Source organism: Psammomys obesus, unplaced genomic scaffold (genome assembly GCF_907164565.1).
Source record: "Psammomys obesus unplaced genomic scaffold, mPsaObe1.curated_primary_1811, whole genome shotgun sequence".
Lineage (NCBI taxonomy): Eukaryota > Metazoa > Chordata > Mammalia > Rodentia > Muridae > Psammomys > Psammomys obesus.
Window position 1 is genome coordinate 6,242,326 of NW_026585689.1, and position 27,793 is coordinate 6,270,118.

The following is a 27,793-nucleotide window of genomic DNA, read 5'->3' on the forward strand; positions in this document are numbered from 1 at the left end:
GTTTTTTTTTTTTTTTTTTTTTTTTTTTTTTTTTTTTTTTAAGTTCAAGGTAAGGAAAAACTCTGGGTCGTCTAGCAAAGTGTAGCAAGGATAAATACCTAGATAGAGAGAAACACTGCAATCTTCCTTACACTCGGAATAAACCTTAGAAATCGTACATGTAGATAACGAGCTTTGGGGCCACCAAAAGGGGCATCTCCTTTGACATGTTCTTCTAGAGATGGCAGCTAAGTAAACAATACAGTTCCTGCACTTGTGCATTTGCTATATGTTTTGACAGTAAATCAAGTATTTGGTACAATTTAAATAAATTACAGTCCAGTGGAACGAATGTTACAGATTGCTTTAAAGTGTTCTGTGACATTAAATTATATGTACATAGTGTGATTTTTCCCATGCGAGGCCATGAACTCCCTTTGTTGCTCAGAGATTTCTGTTTTTGTTTTGTTTTCTTTATTGGTTTTGCTGACAATAACTTTCAGTTCAGAGTTCTAGTATACTCACAGTACACAGGTTACAAAGGGACTATACGTTGATTAATAACCTGCAATGCTGCCGTGTGTGTGTGTGTGTGTGTGTGTTTTCAATCCACATCTCCCAAAAAATAATGAATCCCATTATGAAAGTCAGTCAAGTGCTGAATATAAACCCTACAAGTGAACTTACTGAGAAGCAGTGAGAGGAAGATCAGCCCTGGCTTGTGTTTCATACTGTGTGTTTTAATTAATGAAGTTCTACTGTTGATAATGACTTTTCTTGAAATGCAGGTGAAGATGCTTTTGATGCCCTTCCCCCATCCCTCCCTCCACCCCCACCTCCTGCAAGACACAGTCTCATTGAACATTCTAAACCTCTAGGCTCCAGTAGCCGGCCTTCCTCAGGACAGGACCTCTTCCTTCTTCCTTCAGGTAGGAGTGGGTGAAAAACCAAAGAAGAGTTTTCTCTTAGAGAAAAGTGTGTCTAATATCATGCTGTCAAATTCTCGTTAGTTTGTCCTGAGTGTCTGCCACACTAGCAGAAAGACTTCTGGGTAGTGGGAGCAGTGTTTGGCTGCGTTGCTTGACACCAGATTGATTTAGTGACAGAACATTCCAAAGACTGCAAGAAGAATAAGGAAGCATAGTGGTTGCCCATGCCCTGTGAAGGACTCAACACCCATGTGCACATGGGTAACACCAATTGAATGGGTTATTTAATATTTAAAAAAAAAAAGATGTAAAATTGGACTGGAGATATGTTGGTGGTATAGACAGTTGAAGGTTGATGAAAGGGAGTTGGGACTGGGTTTTATATTGTACATGGTATACGTGTAGGAAATTGTTGAAGAAAAAGAAAGAAAAGAAGGGAAGGACAGTGGGAGCATGCTTTGCATGATATATGAAGAAAGTGATACCTTCCGGTGCCAGTGGAGTCCCTGAATGACATTGACTTCATGATTTGAATAGGAGAGGCACTGAAACACAGATAACAACATGACTGGCCAATAGGAGAGCACAGACTTTAGGTTCTCAGTGCCCTATTTCCAATGGAATATTTTCCTAATAGTGGACTTTAAATATTTTCAAGATGTGCTTTCATGTCCTGATTTTATTCAAAACACACGGTTTTAGATCTTAACAAGATAACTCTTCTAAATTTTTATATGGTGTTAAACTAGTTTTAAATATTTAATTTGTATTCAAATTTGTTTTCTTTTAATACATAGTTCTGGAGAGCAGCACAGTTATAAAAAGGAAGAGACTAAAGGAAACTCACTACTTGTATTGAGCAGCATTAGCAGACAAAGAAAAACACATGGTAGCATGCTATTGTGGTCAGCATCTGTAGTGTCTCCAGTCTGTCCGGGTGGAGGTGTGTGGTCTGCATGCCTTGAAAGGGCCCCCTCTGGACGTGCTTTAGTAGAGCAGTCTTACTGGACCGGGTGGTACATGCCAGTACTCCCCGCAGTTGGAAGGTTAAGTCATGGGGGCTATGAGTTTGAGGCTGTCCTGGACTACAATGGGAGACCTTGCCTCAAAAATAAAAAAGTAAGATAAAATTCTTCTTCATAATGTTTTCTGTACATTTCCATATAAGGTAAATCAGGAGAAATTTTCCGATTGTCCTTTGCTTCCTCCGTACTTTGGTGAAAGCCTAGGCAGCGATTAGTCTACTTCAGCAGTCGTCCTCTCTCTCCCTTCCTCGCTTCCTCCTGCTCTGTTCCTCTCTCTTTTCTTTCTCATGTGATTTGGCAATGAACAAGTCTCATGTGATTCATGAAGCAGAAACTATGATCACATAATAATACATGCCGTGTTATGTTTCAAGTGGCTGAATACCGAAAGAGTGATTTCCAGCTCAGATTTTCAGTGCCAGTAGCTGTCTTATCTAGTATATGGTGCACTATTAACACTGTCTGCCTTCATGCTGCCCATGGTTTCCCAGGATACTGCCTACAATCAAGTGTTCTAAGCAAAAAGTAAGACAAGCATGTAGTTACAATTCTCGGATGCTGAGGTTTTGACAGTTTCTGGTGGATTCCTCCTGTACAACTGTTTTATTCATGGCTCATGAAGCATTTGTACAGAAGTTTCTCTTACAACAAAGTCAGGATTCCAAGAGCTAGCAAGAAATATTTTGTTAGATTTTTCAAAATGTCTAATCATTTTCTAAAGAATACAGTGATTACTAATGCTAGTTCTTCCCTCTAATAAAACTTCATGAAAGACTTGTTTACTAGAGCACAGTTCAGTTACACCTTTTAGACTCGTAAAGCTAAACAGAGGCGGCTGCCCAACTCACTATTCCAGTGGTTACTACTGAGGTCTCACTGCTGCCCAGTGCATGTTCTTAATTAATGTACATACAAACTGCTCTGCAGTGTTGAGATTTGAGTTCCTTGAGAAAATATCCCAACTTAAAGACAGGATAGACATATTACAAAAAGATACTACATTTTCTCAAAACCTTGTATTAAACCCCTGTCTCCTCATGCTAGCCTTCTATGCCCTGCACAACAGAGTCAGGTGCAGTGTGCCAGCCTTAGCACCCAGAGACTTCTCTGGAGATCAGTTTTCAGCTTGCAGTGCTGCCTTTCTGCAAAGAAGCCTCTTGACTCCGGTCAGACAGAGGAAGGGGAGCCATGCAGAGACTCAGCTCCAGTCTTCCTTTGTGTTTCGCATCTTGGGCTTTCACACAAGATTTCTTTTGGCAAAATTATAATTCCCACTACGGTGCATGAGCCATGCTTTATGGACAAGCCAATCAAACCTTAACAAAATGAGAGTCCTCGACAAAAGCTCCATGATTTCCTGTCCCCAAAACCAAGGCAACTGCTGGCACACATGCCTTTTTCTCTGTGCAACAAAGAGAGAGAGAAAGGCAGCATTCCTTTGTGTGGGAAGGTTGAAATAGGCAACTCTGTACTTTGTGCCAGGGCCTGCGCTAAAGCAACAAAGGGAGGACAACACTCAAGTCTTGATCGCACCCTGCATGGATGTCTTTGTGAAGGGCACGGGATGGAACCGTGGGTTTGGCCGCCTTGTTTCACCCTTCTCTCACTTTTCCTCTAACCTAGAATCTCCTTTGAAGTCCATATCCAATCTTAAAGTCACAGTTCACTTTTTAAATCTAGTGAGGTTATTAAAGATAAGTAGTATTTTTAACTCTGAGACATGGATGTTCATCTGCTTAAATAAAACTCAAAGAAATGCCATGTGCTTGGCAACAGCCTCGGAAAAGGACTTGGTGGGTATTATGTATTTAACCCTATTTAAGCATTGTCATGGTGGGGCTAATCAGACAGCTCATGCCATGTGGGAGGTTGCCAGAGGAGTCAGATGAATAAAGTCGGTTACAATGTCCTTCACCTGTGGAGGCCGCCATGTTCGTAGATGAGACATTCAGGGGCAACAGCAGCACTCTAACCTTAAACTCTCTGTATAGCCCAGCAGCTTCTGGAGATTTGCTGTAAGAGGTCAGGCGGGACCTCCCTGCCCTGGTAATCAGAGTCAGTACTATATTGCTTCTTAGCAAATTGATCATATTGTGTATGTGACATCTCCCCCCCAAAAAAATATGAGTGTATAATTACACACCAGCTGCAGCATTTTCAGTTTGTATGTTTTAATAAGAAATATGGATATTAGCCTTACATAGTTTTCAAAGAATTTAATTCTGCAAAGCTTTATTGATTTTCAAATTTTCCTTATCAGAGGACAGCTAGTAATTATAACACTATCTGTGGTAATTATTCTACATAGTACCATTCCCTTTGAAACATTAGCTCTAATTCCGTAGCTTTCAGCAGGCATCCCTCTTCTCCTTGTCCCTACCAGGAGGAATTTAACTTGAAGCAGGGTAGAACATGTCATGATGGACAGATCCTAAGTGGTTTTGCTGTTGGTTTTAACAACTTAATGTATCGAGTCCCTTTTTAGGTAAAATGGTTTAATAGAAAAACATTTTTAAACTACAGTTGTATATTTTGTAATCGATTTATAACGCCAAAATATATTCAGGTTTTAACTTTATAAGTTTGTAGTAATTGTCCAGAAATAATGTAGACATGTCCAGCAAGCCTGTGAGTTGGCTCTACAGTAACAAACAAGTGTAGATCCTGTGAAGGCATGATAAAGCACCAGAACAAGTTCTCCAGAAGAGTAAATGAAATAATAATTAGTTGATGGCTTTAAGTAGTACTTACCTACTCTAGTTAGAAATTAGTATAAAAATGGGCAAGTTTGAAAACATGTGAATTCTTCTTAAATAATCAAATTCTATATATTACTCTTGCCAATTTCAAATGAATATCCAATGAATTAAACTGTAGCCTTACTGTATATATTTATAGTCTGTCTTTCTTTGTGGTAAGTCTGCATCTGCATGGATTTATTTATAGCAGTTAAAATATTTATTGAGAACAAGAAGGAAGGAAGGAAGGAAGGAAGGAAGGAAGGAAGGAAGGAAGGAAGGAAAAGAAAGAGTGGGATGGGAGGGAGGGAGGGAGGGAGGAAGGAAGGAAGGAAGGAAGGAAGGAAGGAAGGAAGGAAGGAAGAAAGGAAGGAAGGAGAAGGAGAAAATAATGACATGAGGAAAACCTGAGTGTTGAGATGATGGCTGCAGAGAGGGTACCAGCAGAAAAAAAATAACATGTGGAAAACCTGAGGGTAGAGGTGTTGGATGCAAATTATTAGTGAGCCAAAATATCAGATCGTGTTCTTCTGTTCAGAAAAGAGTGTGTGCACAAAGGCTTTAAGCCCATCTACTGCTGATTTTAAAGCACTCGGGCATGTGATCCTAGTGCCTTCTGTCACACAGAACTCTGTTATGTATAGTAAAAGGATTTTTCAGTCAACAATTCATGTTTCAAAATTTTACATGGCAGAACTTTAAACAGCACACTTGTACTGTGTATTCAAACTCTCTTTTTAGTAATGGTGTGGTTTTTGGCAACTCAATTTACTGGGTCTTAACATATTTTGGAACGTCCAATATAGTGCAATGAATATAAAAAAAATTACATTTGCAGATTATTGTACATTCATTATAGCAATTCCAATCTCAGGTCTGTTTACACATCGATTTGACATACAGCTTAAGGAGCGTAAGTGAGCCAACAGTACCCTGAGGCAAAGTGAATAATGGCATCTTTTCATGCTTCCTTCCCAGCAGCTTTCATTGAAACTCATAGCCGGGATAGAAATTTAAGTTAAAAGGAGGCTAAATAAGTGTTATGAAAAGATAAATACAAATCTAGTCTTAATTTTCATAGTAAAGGGAATAACTTACTGAACAAATGAATGCTTTAGAAAACTGCACAGTCAAGTGGTTATTATTGCTCATGAAATTAGCTGTCCAATTGATTATCAAAATCTATAGTCCTTAGAAAGTTTCCGGAATCCTTTTCAGCCAACCAGCAGGGAGCATCCTTGTAATTAACGAATTATTTTTATTTTCAAGATCCCTTTTTTGACCCAGCAAGTAGCCAAGTTCCATTGCCTCCTGCCAGAAGAGCGCCAGGAGACAGTGTCAAATCCAACAGAGCCTCCCAGGACTATGACCAGCTCCCTTCTTCATCCGGTAAGTTGGCTGAGAACAGTTAACAATAATGTTCCAGGTTTATTCAGTGACTTTGCCTCTGTAGCCTTTGTCTTTAGTTTATTGCACTACACCTAAGCATTCACTTATTTTTAGTGCCCTTTGTATTTGGCTTATAAGGTGCACATAATAAACTCAACTTTCAGAAAACTGCCTCGGAGAAAGAAAAACGAGGCTTAATATTTTGTGTGAACAGTCAGTAAGCCAACAGTCTTTGTTTGGGGATCTTTTTTTTTCTTTTAACTTCCATTTTTGTCTCATCGGGTTTAAGAAATCCGGAAAATCTCTTGTACATCTGCCCATACTGCCTGTGTTCTTTTGTTTGACGTTAATATTAGACCCAAACCAATGTTACTGTTAATTGTTTGTTGTGGAGTTTTTGTTTGTTGCTGCTGCTGCTGTTGGTTGGTTGGTTGGTTGGTTGGTTGGCATTAGTTTGGGTTTTGAGACAGGGTCTCATGTAGACAGAAATTCTTCCTAACACTTGTCATTACCCCAGACTTCATCGTTCATTCATTTGCTTGACTCATTTGTCTGTCTCTTCTGCTAGTGTTTTAACACTGAAGTGAGAAATGTCACGTCAGGTTGCTGGAATGAATACCACAGGCTAGATGCTAATCAACATTCATTTCTTACATTCTGGGGCTGAGAATGCCAAGAAAACATGCCAGGCATTTGGTATCTGATTAGAACCTGCTTCCTTCTTCATAGGTGCCCATTTTCCTACTCAGGCATGGTAAAGAGCTATACCTTTTTATATGGATATTAATCCTTCCCTGAGAGTTCCATCCACATAGCTTAGCCACCACAAAGGCCATGTCACTAAAGAACATGAGCAAGAGCAAGATAGAGGGCCATATCACTGTAACCCCAGCACTCAGAAGCTGAAGCAGGAGCCTTCCAATGTGTTTAGCAACAAGCTGAGATACATAGTGGCATAGTAAAGCCAAGACCGATGTGGCCTACATAGGGAAATCCTGTCTCCAAAGAAACCATTTAAAGTGAGACACAGTGAGACCACAGTTATCAAAGATGCCCAGCATACACAAGTATATAGATCGGGACAAGGAAGAGATGCTTGATAACCAATACCTTTTTGTTTGTTTGTTTGTTTGTTTGTTTTTATTATTTACAGTTTATTCACTTTGTTTTCTAACTGTAGCTCTGGCCCTCATCCCCACCCAAATCCCACCCTCCCTCCCTTTTCTCCACCTATGCTGCTCCCCTAATCTACTGATAGGGGAGGAGGACCTCCCCTTCCCTCTGATCCTATGTTATCAGGTCTCATCTGCATTGTCCTCTGTGGCCTAGTAAAGCTGGTTCCCTCATCAGGGAGAGGTGATCAAAGAGCCAGCCACTGAGTTCATGTCAGAGACAGTCCCTGGTCCTATTACTAGGGAACCCACTTGGACCTGCCATGGGCTACGTCTGTTCAGGGGTTCAAGGTTATCTCCATGTATGGTCCTTTCTTGGAGTATCAGTCTCAGAAAAGACCCCTGTGCCCAGTTTCTCTCTCTCTCTCTCTCTCTTTCTCTCTCTCTCTCTCTCTCTCTCTCTCTCTCCTTGTTGGAGCACCTGTCCTATCTCTTGCTTCTTTCAATGCTTCTGAAAAGCCAAGGACACTGTTGTCAGAACAAAATGTCAGTCTACAAACTGGGAAAGGATCTTCACCAACCCTATATCTGACAGAGGGCTAATATCCAGAAGATATAAAGAAATCAGGGAGCTAAACAGCAACAAATCAAGTAATCCAATTAAAAAATGGGGTACAGAGCTAAAGAGATAATTTTCAATAGAGGAATATCGAATGGCAGAGAAACACTTAAAGAGGTGTTCAGTGTCCTTAGCCATCAGAGAGATGCAAATCAAAACAACCCTGAGATTTCACCTTACACCCATCAGAATGGCTAAGATAAAAAACTCAAGTGACGACGAATGCTGGAAAAGATGTGGAAAAGGGGGAAGACTTCTCTGTTGCTGTGGGAATGTAAACTTTTACAACCACTTTGGGAATCAATCTGGCATTTTCTCAGACAATTAGGAATAATGCTACCTCAAGATCCAGCTATACTACTCCTAGGCATATAAACTAAAATATGCTCAAGTATACAACAAGGACATTTGCTCAACCATGTTCATAGCAGCTTTATTCATAATAGCCAGAATCTGGAAACATCCCAGATGTCCCTCAGTTGAGGAATAGAAACAGAAATTGTGGTACATTTATACAATGGAATACTACTCAGCAATTAAAAATAAGGAAATCATGAAATTTGCAGGCAAATGGTGTTAACTAGAAAAGATCATCCTGAGTGAAGTATACCAGAAGAAGAAAGACAGACATGGTATATACTCACTCATAAGTGGATATTATACATATAATATAGGATAATCATAATAAAATCTGTACACCTAAAGAAGCTAAGCAAGGAGGACCCTGGGTAAGATGATTAATCCTCATTCAGAAAGACAAATGGAAATGGGATGGACATTGGAAGAGGGAGAAAACAGGGAACAGGATAGGGGCCTACCACAGAGGGCCTCTGAAAGGCTCTACCCTGCAAGGTATCAAAGCAGAGGCTGAGACTCATAGCCAAACTTTGGGCAGAGTGCAGGGAATCTCATAAAAAAACCAGTACCTTTTTTAGGCTGGATACATGGATCCATGAGCAACATATTTGGTTCCTCTTTGTAAACATCAGCAGTTTTAAACACTACAGATTTTGTTTGGTTTCAGGATTTTCAGTTTTTATTCTTAAACTTCAGTGAGTTCACAGAAGATTTGTTACATGTACAAGTCACACACCTGGAACTCTCTGAATAAAGGTTGTTAAGCTGCTGTGAGGGTTATCAGCAGTGTCATTCCTCCGCGGTGCCATGTAGGAAATGCAGAATTCTCTCCAAACCCTTAAAGGTATAACACTTTTATATGACCTGGGAGAGAACAGAAAACCTTCGTATCCATTTCAAGTTTTGCTCCATGTCTGTCAGTTCACATCTAGCCAATCAGAGCTTGTGGATCTGTTCATGAAGACTGTAGTTGCAAGTAAAACACAGACTGACAAAGCACGTAAATCAAGGAGTGAAAATATCTACCAGCCTCGTATGTCATAAGAAAACAAAGCCATTACTGAAATAATGTTAAAATACACCTTTGGCAAAAGCACCATGTCTGACTTGAAGTAATATGTTCAGCACTTTCAACTCTAGGTTAAAATAAAAGTACTCACTTAGTGAGTGGAGTTATCGGCAGTCAGTTCTCACACCACCCTCTGTGTTGGCTCTGTATCATGTGGGTGTTGAAGAGCCACGAGCATTACTCATGTTCAGGATTTCAAGTGGTATGGATTAGGGTCAGCATTACAATAGAAATCTTAAGAGTGCTTCGAGTAGCAAACACAGAAACATCCAGGTAACAGGACTAAACTAGTTTTTCCCGAAGAAATAAAAGAATACCAAGGGCCAAAGCCAGCTGTAACATGCAATAGTTCATCCTACCTCTTAAACATTTACAAACACTAGCAGAGCATGGAACCGTGTCCTGTGTTTCTGACTTGTGTTTGTCAGCAAGCAGCCTGCTGTTTCTGCATACATGCACATCTGAACTTGCCTCTGGATTAGCTGTTCTCATTCAAATTCTGACCTGGATAGTGTGTCCCTTCACAGTCTCTTCTTAGCAAACCCCCTTTTAGATAACCTAACAAGGATTCTGGGGTAGTTGCTAACTCTGAAAACAAACAAACAAAAAATTATCATCTTTCAGAGCTATATAAATAACTGATAATAGATCACTAATGAACAAACTGAAAAGAATGATTCTGAGGAATTTAAAAATGATTTCATCAATGTAAAAATTATCTTCCACAATCCCCTTTTAAAAACATTTTGTGTGTGCTAGTGTTTTCATTGAAAACTAGCGTCTCTATTGGTATTTCATAAATGATTATATAATTAAAAGCATTTACAAAAACCAAATAAAAATTCTACTGGCTTATTTTAAAATCACGTCGTTCTAGATCGGGGCAACTTTTTGCCAGTAATTGACTTGCTCTTTATATTAATATATTAGTCACACATAGCTCTGTGTAATTTTTATAAAATTGTGATGCTGTTTCTCTCTTGTCATCATATATATTATGCTGCAGTCTGAATTCCTTAAACATTCCAGAAAGCTTGTTCTTACATGCAGAGTTACCCTTGGAGGAGATTATTCATATTGTTAGTAGCTAAAAGGTACTTCAAGGACTTGAAAACAATATTAAGGTGCCCGTGACTTTATGAAATGATCTTATTTCTAAATATACTGACAAAATAAGGAGATATTATTATAAAGGGAATGAACTCCAGTCCATTTTTCTTTTATTTATTATTAGCTTAATGGAAAATTGACGGACTATTGAGCAGCTTGTTATATTAGTAATCTTTTTGGAGATTTCAGCTGGAAATGGTGCTTGTAATTTACACAAGAGTTAGAAATGCACAGTGAGTAATCATCAGTGACAGGGTAAATTGTATTTAACACATAGTTTTGTTTCCACGCTGTATATTTCAGTGAGGTTGATCTTTACCAGTTTATCTGGTAATTGATGCCACTTGAAAACATTCATGCCCGTAGCTTCAGTTTTAAAACCACAGGGCTGAAGTGTTTTTTCACAAAGATCTAAAACAGTCTCTCATGCTGCTTTCTATGTATTCTAAGCACAGTGTATGTGAAGATTTTTCATTTTTTATGTTTCACTGAAAGCCATATGTGAAATCATGCCTGTTGATTAGACAGTGTCTAAGACTACAGTGATTCAATATCACAGCATATATGAGCTCCACAATTAATTGACACCACTTATATTTGAATAACAAGATTCTGATATATTCTGAGATTTTGTTTGTTTCTTATTTAGTTGAATCCACATTATTTCTTCTAATTATCAACTATTATTAAACATAAGAATTACTAGTCACAGTTATGTTGCTTATTCCAAGAATTGTACTTCTTTACTTAATGGCTAAAAATCTATATCCCAGATTTTATGTATAGTACATTCTACATGATATTTAATTTATTAAGCATTTACTATAGGATAGAAATTCCGATAACTATCTTGGATAGCTATAAATGATCATATAAATCATTTAACATGCAAAGGATATTACACATAGTTTTTCTATGTAGATATGTAAAATATATTTTATATAATGTATATGGTCTTCTGCACGTTAAAAGAGTTATGTAAATACAAATAAACAGACAATTCTGCTGTAAGCTTAATTTATAGAATAAAGAAAAACAAGATATTTTAATAATATGCCAAAGATCCCACATCATCATGTGTCAGGCCAATTAAATTTAATTTGAACAATTTTAGTAAGCTGTGCAAACATTTATTCCTTTATTGCTAATTAAGTTTGTGTTGTGGTTCCCTCAGTAGCCAAGCCAAAATCAAGTTAGGACACAATCAAAAATCACACCTTCGTGTAGCAATGATTGTTAAAGCACTTGTAGGACTCCTTTATAATAAAACAGGAGCAGTGATGAAGGAATAATAGTGACAACAAAGGAATGAAAGGTACTGTAGGCAGTAAACACCTCCGTGACCTCGGCAGAGCCCCTTGCTGGGTTCTTGCCGCTTTTTCATATCAGAAAAATCCCTCGTGGTATCTCAGCCTTAGTTCCTGAGCAGCTTGTATCTATAAAGCAGAAGGAATCTTGTCTATTTTGTTATGGTTTTGTGAACTGCACAAGCATGACATATACACTAAAAAACACAGTGCAATTACCAGCAGTAAAAAAGGAAATGACTAAGAGCTGTGCCACTGGGCTGTTCCCATACACTCCGAGCTGATTTCTATTACGCACTAAGAGGCAGGGGTCGGATTTCAGTCTTCTACATGTGGATATTTGATTTTTCCTAGCACCGTCTCAGAGACCGTCCCTGGTGTGTGCTGTGAGAACCGGTTGGCAGCAGATGTGTAGGTTCTGAATCTCAATTCCGTTGGCCTCTGAGTTTGTTGTGTTGCTGTCTTGCAGTCTGGTGTGAAGCCTCTGCCTTTCTTCTTTCTGTTCAAAGTTGCTTTGGCTCTTTGAGATCCTTTTGCTTCCATATAAATATTATTTTTTTTTCATTCTCTGAAAAGGACATGGGTATTTTGACAGAGATTGCATGTGAATCCACAGATTGATTTGAATCTATAGAATTATTTAAATGCTATATACATTTTAGAAGTAGTCTTCAAGTCCATGGATATGGAATGTTTTTCTTGTCAGTTTCTTCAATTGATGTTTTATGACTTTCACTGGAAAACCTTTTTGCTTCCATAGTTAAGCTCATTTCTGAATATTTTATCTGTAGCTTGTATGCCTTTTATTTCATTGAATTGCTTATATGTGGAAAGCTACTAATTCTCATGCATAGGCTCTGCATCCTGCCACACCATTGAATTAATATTGACTAATATTCTTTTAGTAGATTCCTTATTTTTTTTGCATACAGAATCATATACACACAAAAATCATTTGCAAAAAGTGTTAGCTTAACTTCCTCCTGTCTTTGTTTTTAGGGTTTTCCATTTGTTTCTCACTTAGATATTCTTTTTGGAATTTATGGTTTTGTTCTGAATAAGTTGGTGACAATGGGTACCTTGGTCTTGTTTCTGATCTCAGAGAAAATATTTTCAGCTTCTCTCCATTTAGATTACTGTCATCTAGGGCTTATTTATTGTGCTTAATTCATATTGTAGTGAGGTGTTTTGTCATAAAGAAATGTAAACTGGTATCAAGTGCTTTTTATGCATCTGTTGAGATCATATGGTCATATGATTTTCATTCTTTGTTTAGTCAGTTCAGTATAAATATATGTTTGTTGATTTCTATATGTTGAGCTATCTCTTAATTCTGGGGATGCAACCAGTTTGAATGATGATGAATAAACTTGAATTCCTGTGATGAAAGCAGTGTGTTGGCAGTAAATGATCACTGTAACTTAATAGTTTATTTGATTCCATGGAACTTTGTTGAAAATATATATATCTGTACTCATCAGAAACTTAATGGTCTGTAGGTTTGTTGTTGTTGTTCCATAGCTGTCTGGTTGAAAATTGGATAGCACTGGATATCTGGAAGGGTTCCAATCACTGATAAATTGTGAAAATCAAGTGAAAAGAAAATAGTTTGTTAAACGTGGTCAGTAAGGCTAAGTGATCTTGTGCTTTTCTTTGGTGGGAAACTTGATTGCAGATTCAATCTCATTAACACCATTGTTTTATTCAGTTTCTTGTGTTTTCAAGGTTCATTTTTAGCCCATTTTACATGACCAAACATTTATATCTCTGGGTTTTCCTGTTTGTTAGCATATGGTTGTTCATGGGAATCTCTATGATTGCATTTCTCAAGTTGAGGTTGCAATACTTCATTTTCCATGTCATATCTACCGGTTTTCTTTCAGCTTTCTTAGTTCACCTATCTGCAAGTTTATTTTGTTCAGGTTTTTGAAGAATCTGTTCTTTATCTAGCACTTATTTCTGCTGAAATCCTTGTTGTTTCCTTCCTTACACTAAATTGGGTTTAAGTTTGTTTTCGCTTTTCTACGTGCTAGAGATTGTCGAGTGTTTATTTGAGAGTTTCCTGGTTTGGTTTTTGTTTTGTTTGTTTTATGTTGTTTTGTTTTTTGTTTCTGTTATTTTTTGATCAGAGTCTTCACAGCATGTTCTTCTGCCTTAGGATGCCTCTTGCTGTGTTTCATGTGTTTTCTCTATTTTCATTGCTTTTTAGAAATTTTAGAATGCTCCCAACTTTCTCTATGACTTGCTTGTTTGTTGAAAAAATCTTCAGGCTCTATGAATGTTAACAATTTTCAGAATCCTTTTGTCGACTCAAATTTTATTCCATTTTGATCAAAAAGAATACAGAGTATCACTTCAGTTATTTTAGTTTGTTAAGACTTGCTTTTTTGGGCTGCCATAAGCTTCCTCTACCTAAATGTCCATATCTCTTCTAAGATTATGGAAACTTTTGCTATTATTTATCAATGAATTTTTATTTAATTTTTTGAAAACAAAGAATTTATTTTTCAAAAAATTAGCTTTCCTTCAAATAAGATTGTATTGTTTCATGTGCTGCATAAATACCACATGTAGAGCTTTTCCAAGTCTTTGTGCTCAGCATAATTATAATTCATTTTGTATCATTTATATTACTCAAACTTTATTACTTTATTACTCAAACTATATTACTTTCATTAATACTAAATTTATCTTTTTCATTAATAGGAATAAAATGTGTACATACATATACTTTTTCAGACATTACTTCAGGCAGATCATATTTTTTATTTCTATGTTATTTCATTTTTTTGAAGATTCTTTTAAGTACTTCTTAAGCAGAAGATCTCCTACTGTATGATTCCCACATATTTTCTAAGAAAGTAGACATTTTTCAAATATCTGAATGAATTTCTATATACAGAATGGTAGTTTAATATTTTTCTTCATAATTTTAAACATACTACATGTGTTTTTATTTGCATATATATTTCTTGCAATGTTCCAGCTAAATTTTTATTCACGGTCTTCTATAATAAAGGGTATACTTTTTATTGTTTCTCAGATTTTTCTTTTTTATTGTTATTTTATTTGTATGTTAGTTACTGTTTATTCACTTTGTATCCCAGCTGTAGCCCCTCCCTCAGTTCCTCCCAATCCCACCCTCCCTCCCTCATCTCCTCCCATGCCCCTCTCCAAGTCCACAGATGAGGGAGGTCCTCCTCTCCTTCCATCTGACCTTAGCCTATTAGGTCTCATCAGGACTTGTTGCATTGTCTTCCTCTGTGCCCTGGTAAGGCTGTTGCTCCCTCAGAGGCAGATGATCAAAGAGCCAGCCACTGAGTTCATGTCAGAGACAGTCCCTGTTCCCCTTACTAACTCACTTGAAGCTGCCATGGGCTACATCTGTGCAGGATTCTAGGTTATCTAATACATAGTCCTTGGTTTGAGTATCAGTCTCAAAAAAAAAAAAAAAAAAAAAAAACCCTGGGCCCAGATTTTTTGGTTCTGTTGCCCTCCTTGTGAAGCTCCTGTCCTCTCCAGGTATTTCTATCTCCCCCTTCTTTCATAAGAGTCCCTATACTCTGCCCAAAGTTTGGCTATGAGCCTCAGCATTTTCCCCCCTAGTTTTTCCCTCGTCCCTTTGGGTATTCCAAGAAGTGGATTTGTGTTTTTGATTTTTGGTTTTTGGTTTTGTTTTAGTTTTTCGTTTACTGGTATTCCAAAGTTCATTAGTGCTTTATGCGTCTTTTCTTGTTAGCCCAAGCAGGTATTTCAAAAGGCACATCTTCAAGTTCATGCTCATCTCCCTTGATTCTGTCAGCTGCTAACATTTCTATTCTGAGCTCTTCGTGTCTAAGATGTGCTTTTTTTTTTTTTCAAATATCTTTCTTTAAATTTCTTATCTATATGCCCACATTGTCTTCTTAATTCCACTCACCTGTTTATATCCCTTCCCTTGGAAGTTCTCAGGTTTGTTTCTACTCATTTGTTTTAAATTATTTTGTCTCTCCATATGAAGCTGAGAATCTTTTTTTCAAGGTCTGTAAAGAATTGAGTTGGTATTTTGATGGGAATTGCATTGAATCTGTAGATTGCTTTTGGCAGGATGGCCATTTTCACAATGTTAATCCTACCAATCCATGAGCACGGGAGATCTTTCCATCTTCTGAGATCTTCTTCAATTTCTTTCTTCAAAGACTTGAAGTTTTTCTCAAACAGGTCTTTCACTTGCTTGGTTAGAGTCACACCAAGGTACTTTATGTTATTAGTGGCTATTGTGAAGGGTGTTGTTTCCCTAATTTCTTTCTCACCCTTTTTGTCTTTGGTATACAAGAGGGCTTCTGATTTTTTTTGAGTTGATTTTGTATCCTGCCACTTTGCTGAAGGTGTTTATTAGCTGAAGAAGTTCTCTGGTTGAATCTTTGGGTTCGCTCATGTATACTATCATATCATCTGCAAATAGTGACACTTTGACCTCTTCCTTTCCGATTTGTATCCCCTTGATCTCCTTTAGTTGTCTTATTGCTGTGGCTAGGACTTCAAGTACAATGTTAAAGAGATATGGAGAGAGTGGGCAGCCTTGTCTTGTCCCTGATTTCAGTGGGATTGATTTAAGTTTCTCTCCATTGAGTTTGATGTTGGCTATCGGCTTGCTGTATATTGCCTTTACTATCTTTAGGTATGTGCCTTGTATCCCTGATCTCTCCAAGACTTTAAACATAAATGGGTGCTGAACTTTGTCAAATGCTTTTTCAGCATCTAAGGAGATGATCATGTGGTTTTTCTCCTTCATTTTGTTTATGTGGTGGATTACATTGATGGATTTCCGTATGTTGAACCACCCTTGCATTCCTGGGATGAAGCCTACTTGGTCATGGTGGATGATATCTTTAATGTGTTCTTGGATTCGGTTTGCAAGTATTTTATTGAGTATTTTTGCATCAATGTTCATAAGAGAGATAGGTCTGAAGTTCTCTTTTTTTGTTGGATCTTTGTGTGGTTTAGGTATCAAAGTGACTGTGGCTTCATAGAATGAGTTTGGTAGTGTTCCTTCTGTTTCTATTTTATGGAATAGTTTGAGGAGAATTGGTGTTAGTACTTCTTTGAAGGTCTTGTAGAATTCTGCGCTGAAGCCATCTGGTCCAGGGCTTTTTTTGGAGGGGAGACTGTTAATGACTGCTTCAAGACATGATAAACATAATGAAATCTACACACCTAAAGAAGATAATCAAGAAAGTGGACACAGGCGAAGGTGATTAATCCTCATTTAGAAAGACAAATGGGATGTGCATTGAACTTATGACAGGAGTCTACCACAAAAGGCATCTGAAAGACTCTACCTCGCAGTGTTTCAAAGCAGACACTAAGACTCATAACCAAACCCTCGGCAGAGTGCAGGGAATCATATGAAAGAAGGGAAGTTAGTATGATATGGAAAGGATAGGAGCTCTACAAGGACCAAATATATCTGGGCACAGGGTCTTTTCTGAGACTGACACTCAACCAAGGACCATATATCCATATATCTATGGATATAACGTAGAACTTCTGCTCGGATGTGGCCTGTGGTAGCTCAATAACCAAGTAGTTTTCCAAAGTAAGGGGAACACGGACTATTTCTAACAGGATCTCAAGGGCAGGCTGTTTGACACCACCCCCCCCCAGGGGAGGAGCAGTCTGTTAGGCCACAGAGGAGGACTTTGCAGCCAGCCCTGAAGATACCTGATAAAACAGGGTCAGATGAAAGGGGAGGAGGTCCTCCCCTATCAGGGGACTTGGAAAGGGGCAGGGAGGAGACCAGGGAGGGAGTGTGGGATTGGGGAGGGAATGAGGGAGCGGGATACAGCTGGGACACAGAGTTAACAAAATGTAACTAAAAAGAAAAATAAAATAATAAATAAATAAATAAATTATTTTGTCAGTGATTTTATCTTTGTCTCTTTTTTTATTGCTAAAGTTGGGTTCTTCTAGAGGCAACATATTGCTTTTTTTGTTTGTTTCTCAAATTTATTGTTTTCCTTTTTTGAAATTTGTACCTCTGGTTAATTAGTTATTACTACTTTTATGTGGCTGTCTTATCAGGGTGGAACCTTTGAATTTTTCCCCATGAACAAGGCCTATCAACTCATGTTGTCATTACGTAGGTTATTAAATTTATTTGGAATTTTATGGTTACAGCTTTTTTTAATATATAAAGGCAATATCTCACAGCAGATATCCTGGTCCTCTGGCTCTTAAAATCTTTTTTCCCTCCTTTTCAGCAATGTTTCCTGAGCCTTAGACATTTGTTTGCTATATAGTATTAGTTTTGACTCCATATGGTCACCAACTCTTCTTTCCAATTCTTAGATTCTTATGCAATAGTGCTTAGTGAGTTTGGGCACTGTATATGCCTTGTAAAAATGAGGTATACCAGCTGTCTCTGTCTCCAAGAATAGACAGACACCAGCCATTTACCAGGTAAGGGGGTATGGGCAGCAGAAAGTATAAGGCATTCATTATATATACTCCTGAAATAGGAATGGTAGTTCCTCCTATGCATTGGGGTGAGAGGGTAGAAATCAACTCAGGCCCTGTTAGTGGTATTTCTACTTCAAGCAGGGGCCTGAGGCATCAGTGGCATGAGCAATTATGAGGAGCCTGTACCACCAGTTCCCCAGCCTGTAAGTAAACAGTGAGGGCCTAGATCCTGCACAGGGATATATAGTCTACTTAGGAAAAAACAATACAGATTTTGGCAAGACCCAGAAATATATATATATATATATATATATATATATATATATATATATATATAATCTAAAGCTACAGTATTTTTAAATCGATTTTTTTTAATGTAGAACAAAAAAAATTAAAATATGACTATTATCTAGTTTGGTGTAGAAACAAATATTTTAGTTATAAAGGTTTTTATTTATATATGTAGCATTGACCCTCCTAAAACTGTTAGTGGGATGATAATTTTACAAGTTACCATCTCATGCAAAAATTCTGTACTTGTTTGAGAAGGACAAAAAGAAGTAATGGATCAGGTAATTTTTATGATTTGATTATATTGAAAATTCTACCTTACAGTAGTATCTGAAGCCATCAGGGGTTGGTAAGGCCAGAAAGAACACAAAGAGCTACATCTTTGCAGGGGTCTTAGGTTATCTCCATGCATAGTCCTTGGTTGGAGTATCAGTCTTAGGAAAGACCCCTGTGTGCAGATGTTTTTGGTTCTGTTGCTCTCCTTGTGGAGTTCCTGTCCTCTCCAGATCTTACTGTTTCCCACTTCTTTACAAAGATTCCCTGCACTCTGCCCAAAGATTGCCCATAAGTCTCAGCATCTGCATTGATATTCTGCAGGGCAGAGCCTTTTAGAGGTCCTCTGTGTCAGGCTCCTGACTTGTTCCCTCCTTTTTCCTTCTTCTGATGTCTAGCCTGTTTGCCTATCTGGATAGGAATTGAGCATTTTAGCAAGAGTCCTCCCTCTTGATTAGTTTCTTTAGGTGTACAAATTTTAGTAGGTTTATCCTGTATTATATGTCTATATGAGTGAGTATATACCATGTGTGTCTTTCTGCTTCTGGGCCTAAGACCCCTGCACAGATGTAGCCCATAGCAGTTCAGTATCCAAGTGGGTTCCATTGTAATAGGAACAGGGTCTGTCTCTGACATGAACTGATTGGCCTGCTCTTTAATTACCTCCCCCTGGGGGGGAAGCAGCATTACCAGGCCACAAAGAAGACAATGCAGCCACTCCTGATGAGACCTAATTGACTAGGATCAGAAGGAAAGAAAAGAAGACCTCCCCTATCAGTGGACTTGGGGAGGGGCATGCATGCAGAAGGTGGAGGAAGGGAGGGATTGGGACGGGAGGGGGGAGGGAACCACAGGGGAGATATTAAGTGAATAAAGTGTAATTAATAAAGAATAAAAAAAGAAAAACAAAACAAAAAAAAAGAACAGAAAGAGGTGGAGGAAACCGCAAGGCCTTCACTTCATAACTCACTTTACTGTGTGGTTTTTGTTTTACAAGGAAAAAAAAATGTTCAGTAAGTATCATTGTCTATACATAGTCCTATCTCTTTCCAAACTCCACACTTGGGAAACGTACTACTGTCTATAGAGAGAGGGATGAACATACTCTGTGTAGGTAGCCAGTCCATGCCCCAGAATCTGTATGGTAGCTTATAGTTAATTTCCTTTGTTCTCAAGAGTCCCGTATGTTCATGAGTGCCAATGTACTTTGTTTTACTTTATCAAGGAAGGAGCAATAGGTCAGTAGATAGTATACTTTTTTGAATAGCTGGAAGGGACTGAGTTTGGATCTCCGAGACCTGTGTGAAGTCAAATATGTTAGAAAGCTAGCATACAATCTCAGCTACCTATAGTGAAGAAACAGGAAAATCTTCAGAATCTTGTAGGCCATCCAGCCTGATGTGTGCAGAGGGGAACAAGAGACCCTGCCTCCCACAGGTAGAAGGCAAGGACTAACCCTCAAGGTTGTCCTTTGACCACCACATTTGAGTCACGGCACATGTACACCCACTCACACACAGAAACACTCCACTATCCATGCTACTGCACAGGGTTAAAGATGCATTTAAAAAAAGAATTAATTACCATCAGGGTCCTGAACTATAAGCCATTTTCCTTCTGAGGTTTGCTCTGTTTGTATTTTCTCGGGCAAAAGTTCCTGCATCAGAATCTAAAATGTTTGCTCAAGCCATGCCACATTTAATTCGTTCAACATGTTGGCTAATAGAGCCAAACCATCTGCCGTCTTCACTTCATTTTTCTTAGTGTAAGTGAAGTGCTGCACATTAACTTGAAAAATCAGGTAGGAGGAGGCCCTACACAGTGTATTTCTCAGAATAGCTCCACCAGAAAATGAGTTGGACCAAGACTATCTGGGCACTATGCTGCCATTTTTTCTTCTTATGTCACAGGAGATGCTTATCCTCTCTGACAGGAACCCCTCGACTCTCTACCTCTTGAAGCAGCCATAGGCTATGCCATAGTTGAAAAAGATATAGTATGTTACTAAGCAGATCTTGCCACTTTACTCTGAGCTTCAACTGTTGTTTGTGTTTGTTTGTTTTTTCTTTATGTAACTCTTTTGTGGCCAGAAAAGTAAAATATAGAATCAGAAAATAAGTATGTTAGTATTCAGTCAAACTACTATATTCTCCTACTTCATTCTTTTTTTCCCACTTTATTTTTTTTTAATTTTATTTTTCTCTTTAGTTACATTTGTTAATTCTGTATCTCAGCTGTATCCCTCATTCCCTCCCCAATCCCATCCTCCCTCCCTCATCTCCTCCCTTCCCCTTTCCAAGTCCACTGATAGGGGAGGACCTCCTCCCCTTTCAAATGACTCCGTTTTGTCAGGTATTTTCAGGACTGGCTGCAAAGTCCTCCTCTGTGGCCTAACAGTACTGCTCCTCCCTTGGGAGGTGGAGAGGTCAAAGAGCCAGTCATTGAGTTCCTGTTAGAAATAGTCCTTGTTCCCCTTACTATGGGAAACCAATTGATTACTGAGCTATCACGGGTCACATCTGAGCAGAGGATCTAGGTTTTATCCTCTCATGGTCTTTGGTTGAATGTCCATCTCAGAAAAGACCCTGTGCCCAGATATGTTTGGTCCTTGTGGAGTTCCTAGCCTTTCCACATCAAACTCCCCTTCTTTCATATGATTCCCTGCACTCTGCCGAGGGTTTGGTTATGAGTCTTAGTATCTACTTTGGAACACTGCCAGGTAGAGTCTTTCAGATGCTTTCTGCGGTAGACTCCTGTCATACGTTCAATGCATTTCACCTTACACCCATCAGAATGGCCAAGATGAAAAACTCAAGTGACAACACATGCTGGAGAGGTTGTGGAGAAAGGGGAACCCTCCTCCATGGCTTGTGGGAATGTAAACTGGTACAACCACTTTGGAAGTCAATCTGGTGCTTTCTCAGACAACTAGGAATAGTGCTTCCTCAAGACCCAGCTATACCACTGCTAGGCATATACCCAAAATTTGCTCAAGTACACAATAAGGACATTTGCTCAACCATGTTTGTAGCAGCTTTATTTGTAATAGCCAGAACCTGGAAACAACCCAGATGTCCATCAATGGAGGAATGGGTACAGAAATTGTGGTATTTTTACACAATGGAATACTACTCCTACTTCATTCTAATGTTCGAAGTGAGGCAACATTTTCCATTTCACAATAAGATAGCCATCAAATAAAAACAGTAGTAGAGAAAACGAAAAATAACATTTAAGATAAAATAATGAGATAACACTGCTCTCTTCGATAGTATTCATTTTTACCCCACTGTTTCAATGTGTCTGTCTTTGAAAATCTCCACAGATGGTTCACAAGCACCAGCTAGACCCCCCAAACCGCGACCCCGCAGGACTGCACCAGAAATTCATCACAGAAAGCCCCATGGGCCCGAAGCAGCGATGGAAAATGTCGATGCAAAAATTGCAAAACTCATGGGAGAGGGGTACGCCTTTGAAGAGGTGAAAAGAGCCTTAGAGATTGCCCAGAATAATGTGGAGGTGGCCAGGAGCATACTTCGCGAATTTGCCTTCCCTCCTCCTGTCTCCCCACGTCTAAACCTATAGCAGCCAGAACTGCAAACACCAAAGGGTAAAGCAGTTGACAGATATTCCAGGATTGTGGAACAAAAGGACTGAGAGGGAACGCAGGAGCCACGGCGACTTTTTGCGTGGCATCTCCACAAGGGCCGCCTGGAGGCCCGCTCCTCTGGAGACCACAGCTCCCTTAGGATGCCCACGCTGCAGCTTCTGTGTTTGTGCTAGCCATACTTTTAAATCAGGGTTGAACTGATAAAATAATTTAAAGACGTTTACTCCCCCTTGAACTTTGAATCTGTGAAGTGCTTTTCCTTGTTTACATGTTGGCAGAATTGCAGTTTGTCTCTGTTTTTTATTCCTGTACTGTGTTCCTGACGGGCCCTTTGCGGAGTCAGTCAGGTCTGCTGTAAGCCTTTCCATGCCCACTGGCCGTGCTGCCCACAGCAGCAGCAGAATCACCTCTGTGTTGCTCTCTATCCAGGCCCCACCTCAAGTCCCCTGGTCCAGTTCCATTTCTCCCATTTACACAGCATTCCAGTCTGAAGGTTCTGAGTTTTTGGCGTTTGAAAACTAATGCAGAATGAAAAAGAAAATGTGTGTGGTCGTGTCTTCACTACTGAGTCATTTCTTTGAGAACCATCACTGTTGAGAGGTGGGAAAAACCTGAATGTAAAAAAACATTTATTTGTCAATAAACTGCCTTTTGTAAGGGGTTTTTATATAATACAAAAGAGCTTCCCTTGTTAGTTTAAACTCTGTGACCTTTAGTTTTCCATGCTCTCCCTCTTGCTGACCCAGGAGTGCCATGATGCTGTATAAGTGACTACTGCAGATGCAGGGAAAACCTGATTGCACCAGACAGTGCTGTCCTCCGGTGCCCTCGCATGTATGCCTGCTTCTCTCCCAGGAGAGCTGAGAAGGGGGCCACCGCCTCACAGTATGTCAACACACCGGCCTCCTCCTACTGGAATACAGCCCGTTTTCTAATTTCCCCACGTTACCCTGGCTCCTCACAGGGCAGGAGCTTCCCAAGGCACCCATGACTGTTGTCTGCTCCTGTCGGCCATGTTATTTGCAAAACTCTTAGTACCATTTCTCCAGTCAAATTAGGATTTCTGTTTGCTCTGTGGGTTTTCTCGTTGATTGTTCTGTGTTGCCCAGTCCAGTCAGATGAAACCATGGTATGTGTTACTTTTAATCTAAAAATATTTATTGACTATCTACAGTGTGCACAAACTCTCACAATCCAACTCCACTAATCTCTGTGTGTATGTTTGGTTGTAAATGCCTCTAATCTGATGCATGAGGCCTTGAACCTTGGTGCCAGGACTTCAGAACTCTTCAGTAATTTCAAGTAGGTTTGGTTTTTTTGTTTGTTTGTTTGTTTGTTTGTAAAATCCTTAGTAGTGGGAAAAAAATCAAAGCTATCTCCATGCAAAATGCTTGAGCCACATTTAGATACTTCCTAAGGATGGACTTAGTTGTAGGTTTCTGGGTGTTTCTTACCACTCCTTACTCTACACCCACTGTGACACACAGAGATGCCTCAGATAATAAATTTCTCGTCTTGAGTGAGGAGAACGAGGTAGAACGTCAGGTAGATCTGAGGGGGTTGGCATTGTACAGGACTCATGCACAAAGCCATGCTTGCCCAGGAGGAGGATCCAGCTTCTTTCGCCCCATGGCTTTCATGAGATGCATCAGGACTTGAAAATCCCTAGTCTCTGCATATTTGGGTTTGTCCAGATGGTCCTATGTTGCCTCTGCCACTAGAGGGGTGTTTTTTAATTTCCTTAGATACTATTCTTGTGATGATGTGTGAATACAGGTGTTTTTTTTTTTTAATTTTACAATTGGCTATTTGTTGTTTCTGCTCATAATTTTTTATTTGTTTTGTAAGTTCTGATGTCATATTGATACTGATACAGTGCTATGTATTTTGGGCTATCATGTAACTTGCCAACAATCAGCATAGCCTAAAACCCAGAATTGCCCCTTGGTTGTCCTGACATTGTTAGAACAGCCTCATTAGATTAGGGGGTTGATGGAAAACAGGAACACTGGGACCCACAGCATATTCTTATCCACTTTTAGATATCATATAAGAAATTCTCAACAGCAATTTAAAAACTAAAGTAGTGGTGACAGCATTTATTTGGACCTGAAGTTTAGGTTGGGGGTGATGTTATTTTCTGGATCGCACCGAGATCTCTGAGTTTTCCACTAAGTAGCAGCTGCCAGTTTTGTCATAAAGGAAAGTGAATCTAATCAATCATACATAAGACAGTACAGACAGGAAACACGAAAACTCACAGAATTTGTTTGTAAAAATAATTCAAATTATTTTTCATTATGAAAGGGACTACTAGCTAATACTTTGAAATGTTCCATACTTTGTTCCCTCTAATCCAGAAATGAGATATTTCTCCCAATACTCAAGATTTGAGCCAGTGTTTATAATCAATACAATTAAACCATGGCCAGTTTTAACTCCTACCTGGCATCCAGTGGTATCTCCAACTCCAGAGTTCCTTTTTTTTTTTTTCTTTCTTCTTCTTTTCTTGCCTCATCCCAACTCCCCACCCTCCATCCCTAACCTCTTGTTATCTGGTATATCACAGCCAAATTTTCTAGAACCAAATTCACACATTTTAATACTTAACTTGAGCTTGCTTCCACGATTAGAGTTGTCAGCCCTTTCCTTGCTTTGCCCTTGCCCACAGTGCGATACAGCCCTGACTACCACCGCCACGGGTCTGTTTGCTAACTCAGTATTGCACACACCAAGGACACATATGCAAAGATTTCTTCATAATGTGAACTTCTTAATTATTCAGTTCCGGAAGCATTTCCTGCGATTTGAACGTGACTTTGCCTCTTTTCAACTTGAAGCTTTAGTTTGCACTGAATTATCTCATCTGGTTTTAAAATGTCTCAAATGGACTGATTTGGAAGTAAAATATGGTATATTTTAAATATCAATGCAGGTACTGCCTGTAAACCTGGAATGTTAGAGCTTCAAGGAAGATGTTCTGGAGAAAGACAGCAATAGGACGAAAGGTTTTCTTCCCAGTTCCCATTTTTATTGTTTGAAATGCATTTTTTAAAACTTGTCTAATGTGGCAAAATAGTTATGTGTTCAATTAATTTATATTTTATTCGTTCTTTTTCAATCCTGGATATGTAACCTCAAGTACTTTATCTGTTCTTTTAAGGTATTTTATAAAATGAATGTTAACAAACAAAATGTGTATGTTCTTTTTCAAGTGAGCACAAATATTTCTTTGAGAACATGTCTCTGGTGTTATTTTTCTAAAGGATATGTATGTCAGAGAATTGAAAGTCGGTATTTCAGGTTACATGTAATGAGCACCATTTTCAAAGAAAGACTGGTTTGGAGAGGTTTACAAATAATAAATGGGCAGTTCCTGGTTGATACTAGCATCTGTTCTTTAAAATCTTTACATTTGTAATTACTGGATATGGATTAGTATATTACGTGGAGGAGAAAACTGATTGAAAGTAGAAAGAGCAGCCATATAAAGAGTAGATGTTTGGTAAGTGAATTCAAATGCTAGCAAATCATCAGTGGCAACTGCCTTTATGAGGAGACCTAATCAGGAAATTCTTTCTATATCAAGGGTCATAGCAAAATGTTATAAAATTAATTGGGACATGCAAAACCCCATGCACTGTAATGCTCAGATCCCCTGAATTCACACACAGTGAGATAAGCTATACATCAGTAATTCTATACAGTAAATACTGCATGTCACCACATCAGAACTCCACTGTATGACCCCTTATGGCTTCTTTCAGTGGCTATTCCTTGTCTGTGTGCCTCTTTATTCTCTGCTGAAATGGTCCCTTTGTTTTTTAGCTTTCAGTTGCCCATATAAAACCCATATCTGTTTTTGCCAGTCCTTCCTAATGTTTGTCTCTTTTCCGTTTTGCTAGCTTGGCTAATTCTTCACAAAGTACAGCCTTCCAAGTGTTCCAAGTATCAAGTACAACACTTCCAGTGTTTTATCTGTCAAGCGTGACCTGCCCTTTCCTCTGGGATAACTTGAGTATGCCGTCTATTGGGTATCATATAACACAAATACTGTGATCACCAATCAGTTGACATAACTCTTTGCCCATAAAGAAGCACGTGTGTTTCATTGCAAATGGAGAGTTTCACTTAGTAAAGTGTTTCCTGCAAGCAATAACAGCCCTGAGTTGTAGGTGAAATCATCTGGGTAGAAAGACCTCTCTTCCCTTTAATCTTGTTCCCTTCACTTATGGACTATACTATGAGCAAAACTAGTTATTCACATGAGTACTCAGGCTACCTTAATTTTCTTTTACTAGACAATGGGCCAAAATCACCAGCTATTTCAAAAATCACAAAAACACTAAGATTTAAAAGCATTCTGACATATTGGGATTCCTTCTGTGTTTGTCCAAAGCGAAACAAAACTAGAGGAGAGCCAATAGGAAATCATTTGGCAAGTATTACCACTGAAGGGCAAGTCTTGATCAACATCCCAGTAGCACCCAGGGACCCTTGTCAAGGCATTGAGCTTTGAACCATAGGGCCCTAGCAAAGGCCCCTGCCAGGCTCACTCACCCAAGAAGGTGAAGGATATATATGTCAATGAACAGACTCAAGGGAATCAAGCCAGTGGATATGTGATGGATTAAGCAATAAGCCAATGTTCAGCTTCCTGGCAAACATGGAGTAAGCTTAGTATCCACATTTGAAGACTTAATACATAGAAAATTTCAAAAATGAACACCACTCTTCAGAAGCACATTGTGAAAGAGAAGAAATATTTCTCCCTTTGTAAAAGTCTTCCTGCTATTTCCAAAACCTGAAAAAAATAAAAAGCATAAAAGTGTTGAGGGTTGAGAGAAAGGGTTAGATCTCCACTCTACTTTTATGTTCTGATGTGTAATAGTGGCCAAAATTGGAACTGTGGACAGGATAGACTGAGTTAGAATATAGATGACTAAACAAGGAACAACAGGATCAAGATCAGTGACTAGAGAACAGACAGACGTCATTCACCATGTTGGTGCTCTACCAAGTCCAAAGTGTTCACTAAATAATGGGCATTTTGCTTCACAAGGGCATTAGAGATAGTGATTTCTTATAAGAGTTCCCCAAAAAGAGACTTGCCCCAGGAGATGCTAAGATCTGGACAGGTTCATTTGATTTCTCTGGAAATTTTTTTCTATGAAACATTCAGTTATCTCCAGCCCTTGAGAGCAAATCGTAGTTGATCCCTCCCAGTCCCTTGAGGAATTGCTTTCTTGTCAGCCAGCTGGAAGGGTCCGCCTCCATCTCATTTCTTCCTTTACTGCAGTGATTTTTTTTTTCTCCCTGAGTAAACTCTCTGTGCTTTGTTGGCTAGCCTATTTATGAAATAAATATAGGGACCATGAAATAAGACAGCAGGCAGCATCTTACCTAAAGCATCAGTGAACACTCTGCAGTTACTCTCAAACAGGACCTGTTTCCCTCGAGAACCATCTCCATGTAAGACATAAGGTATTTTTAAGAAAATTAAGCTTAACCACAAATGCCTAGGCCCAGGGCACTCATACATGA

At 38.9% G+C, this 27,793-nt stretch overlaps 1 protein-coding gene across 1 annotated transcript in view; it reads left to right on the forward strand.

Moving 5' to 3' along the window:
- The window catches only part of Cblb (Cbl proto-oncogene B), a 201,183-nt gene extending 175,561 nt beyond the window's left edge, over nucleotides 1–25,622 (forward strand). The window contains exons 16-18 of the mRNA XM_055593944.1: nucleotides 768–908; nucleotides 5,941–6,060; nucleotides 21,965–25,622. Coding sequence (XP_055449919.1) covers nucleotides 768–908; nucleotides 5,941–6,060; nucleotides 21,965–22,224 — 521 coding nt within the window. The 3' untranslated portion in view covers nucleotides 22,225–25,622. The remainder of the gene's footprint in view (nucleotides 1–767; nucleotides 909–5,940; nucleotides 6,061–21,964) is intronic.
- The last annotated feature ends 2,171 nt before the right edge of the window (nucleotides 25,623–27,793 follow it).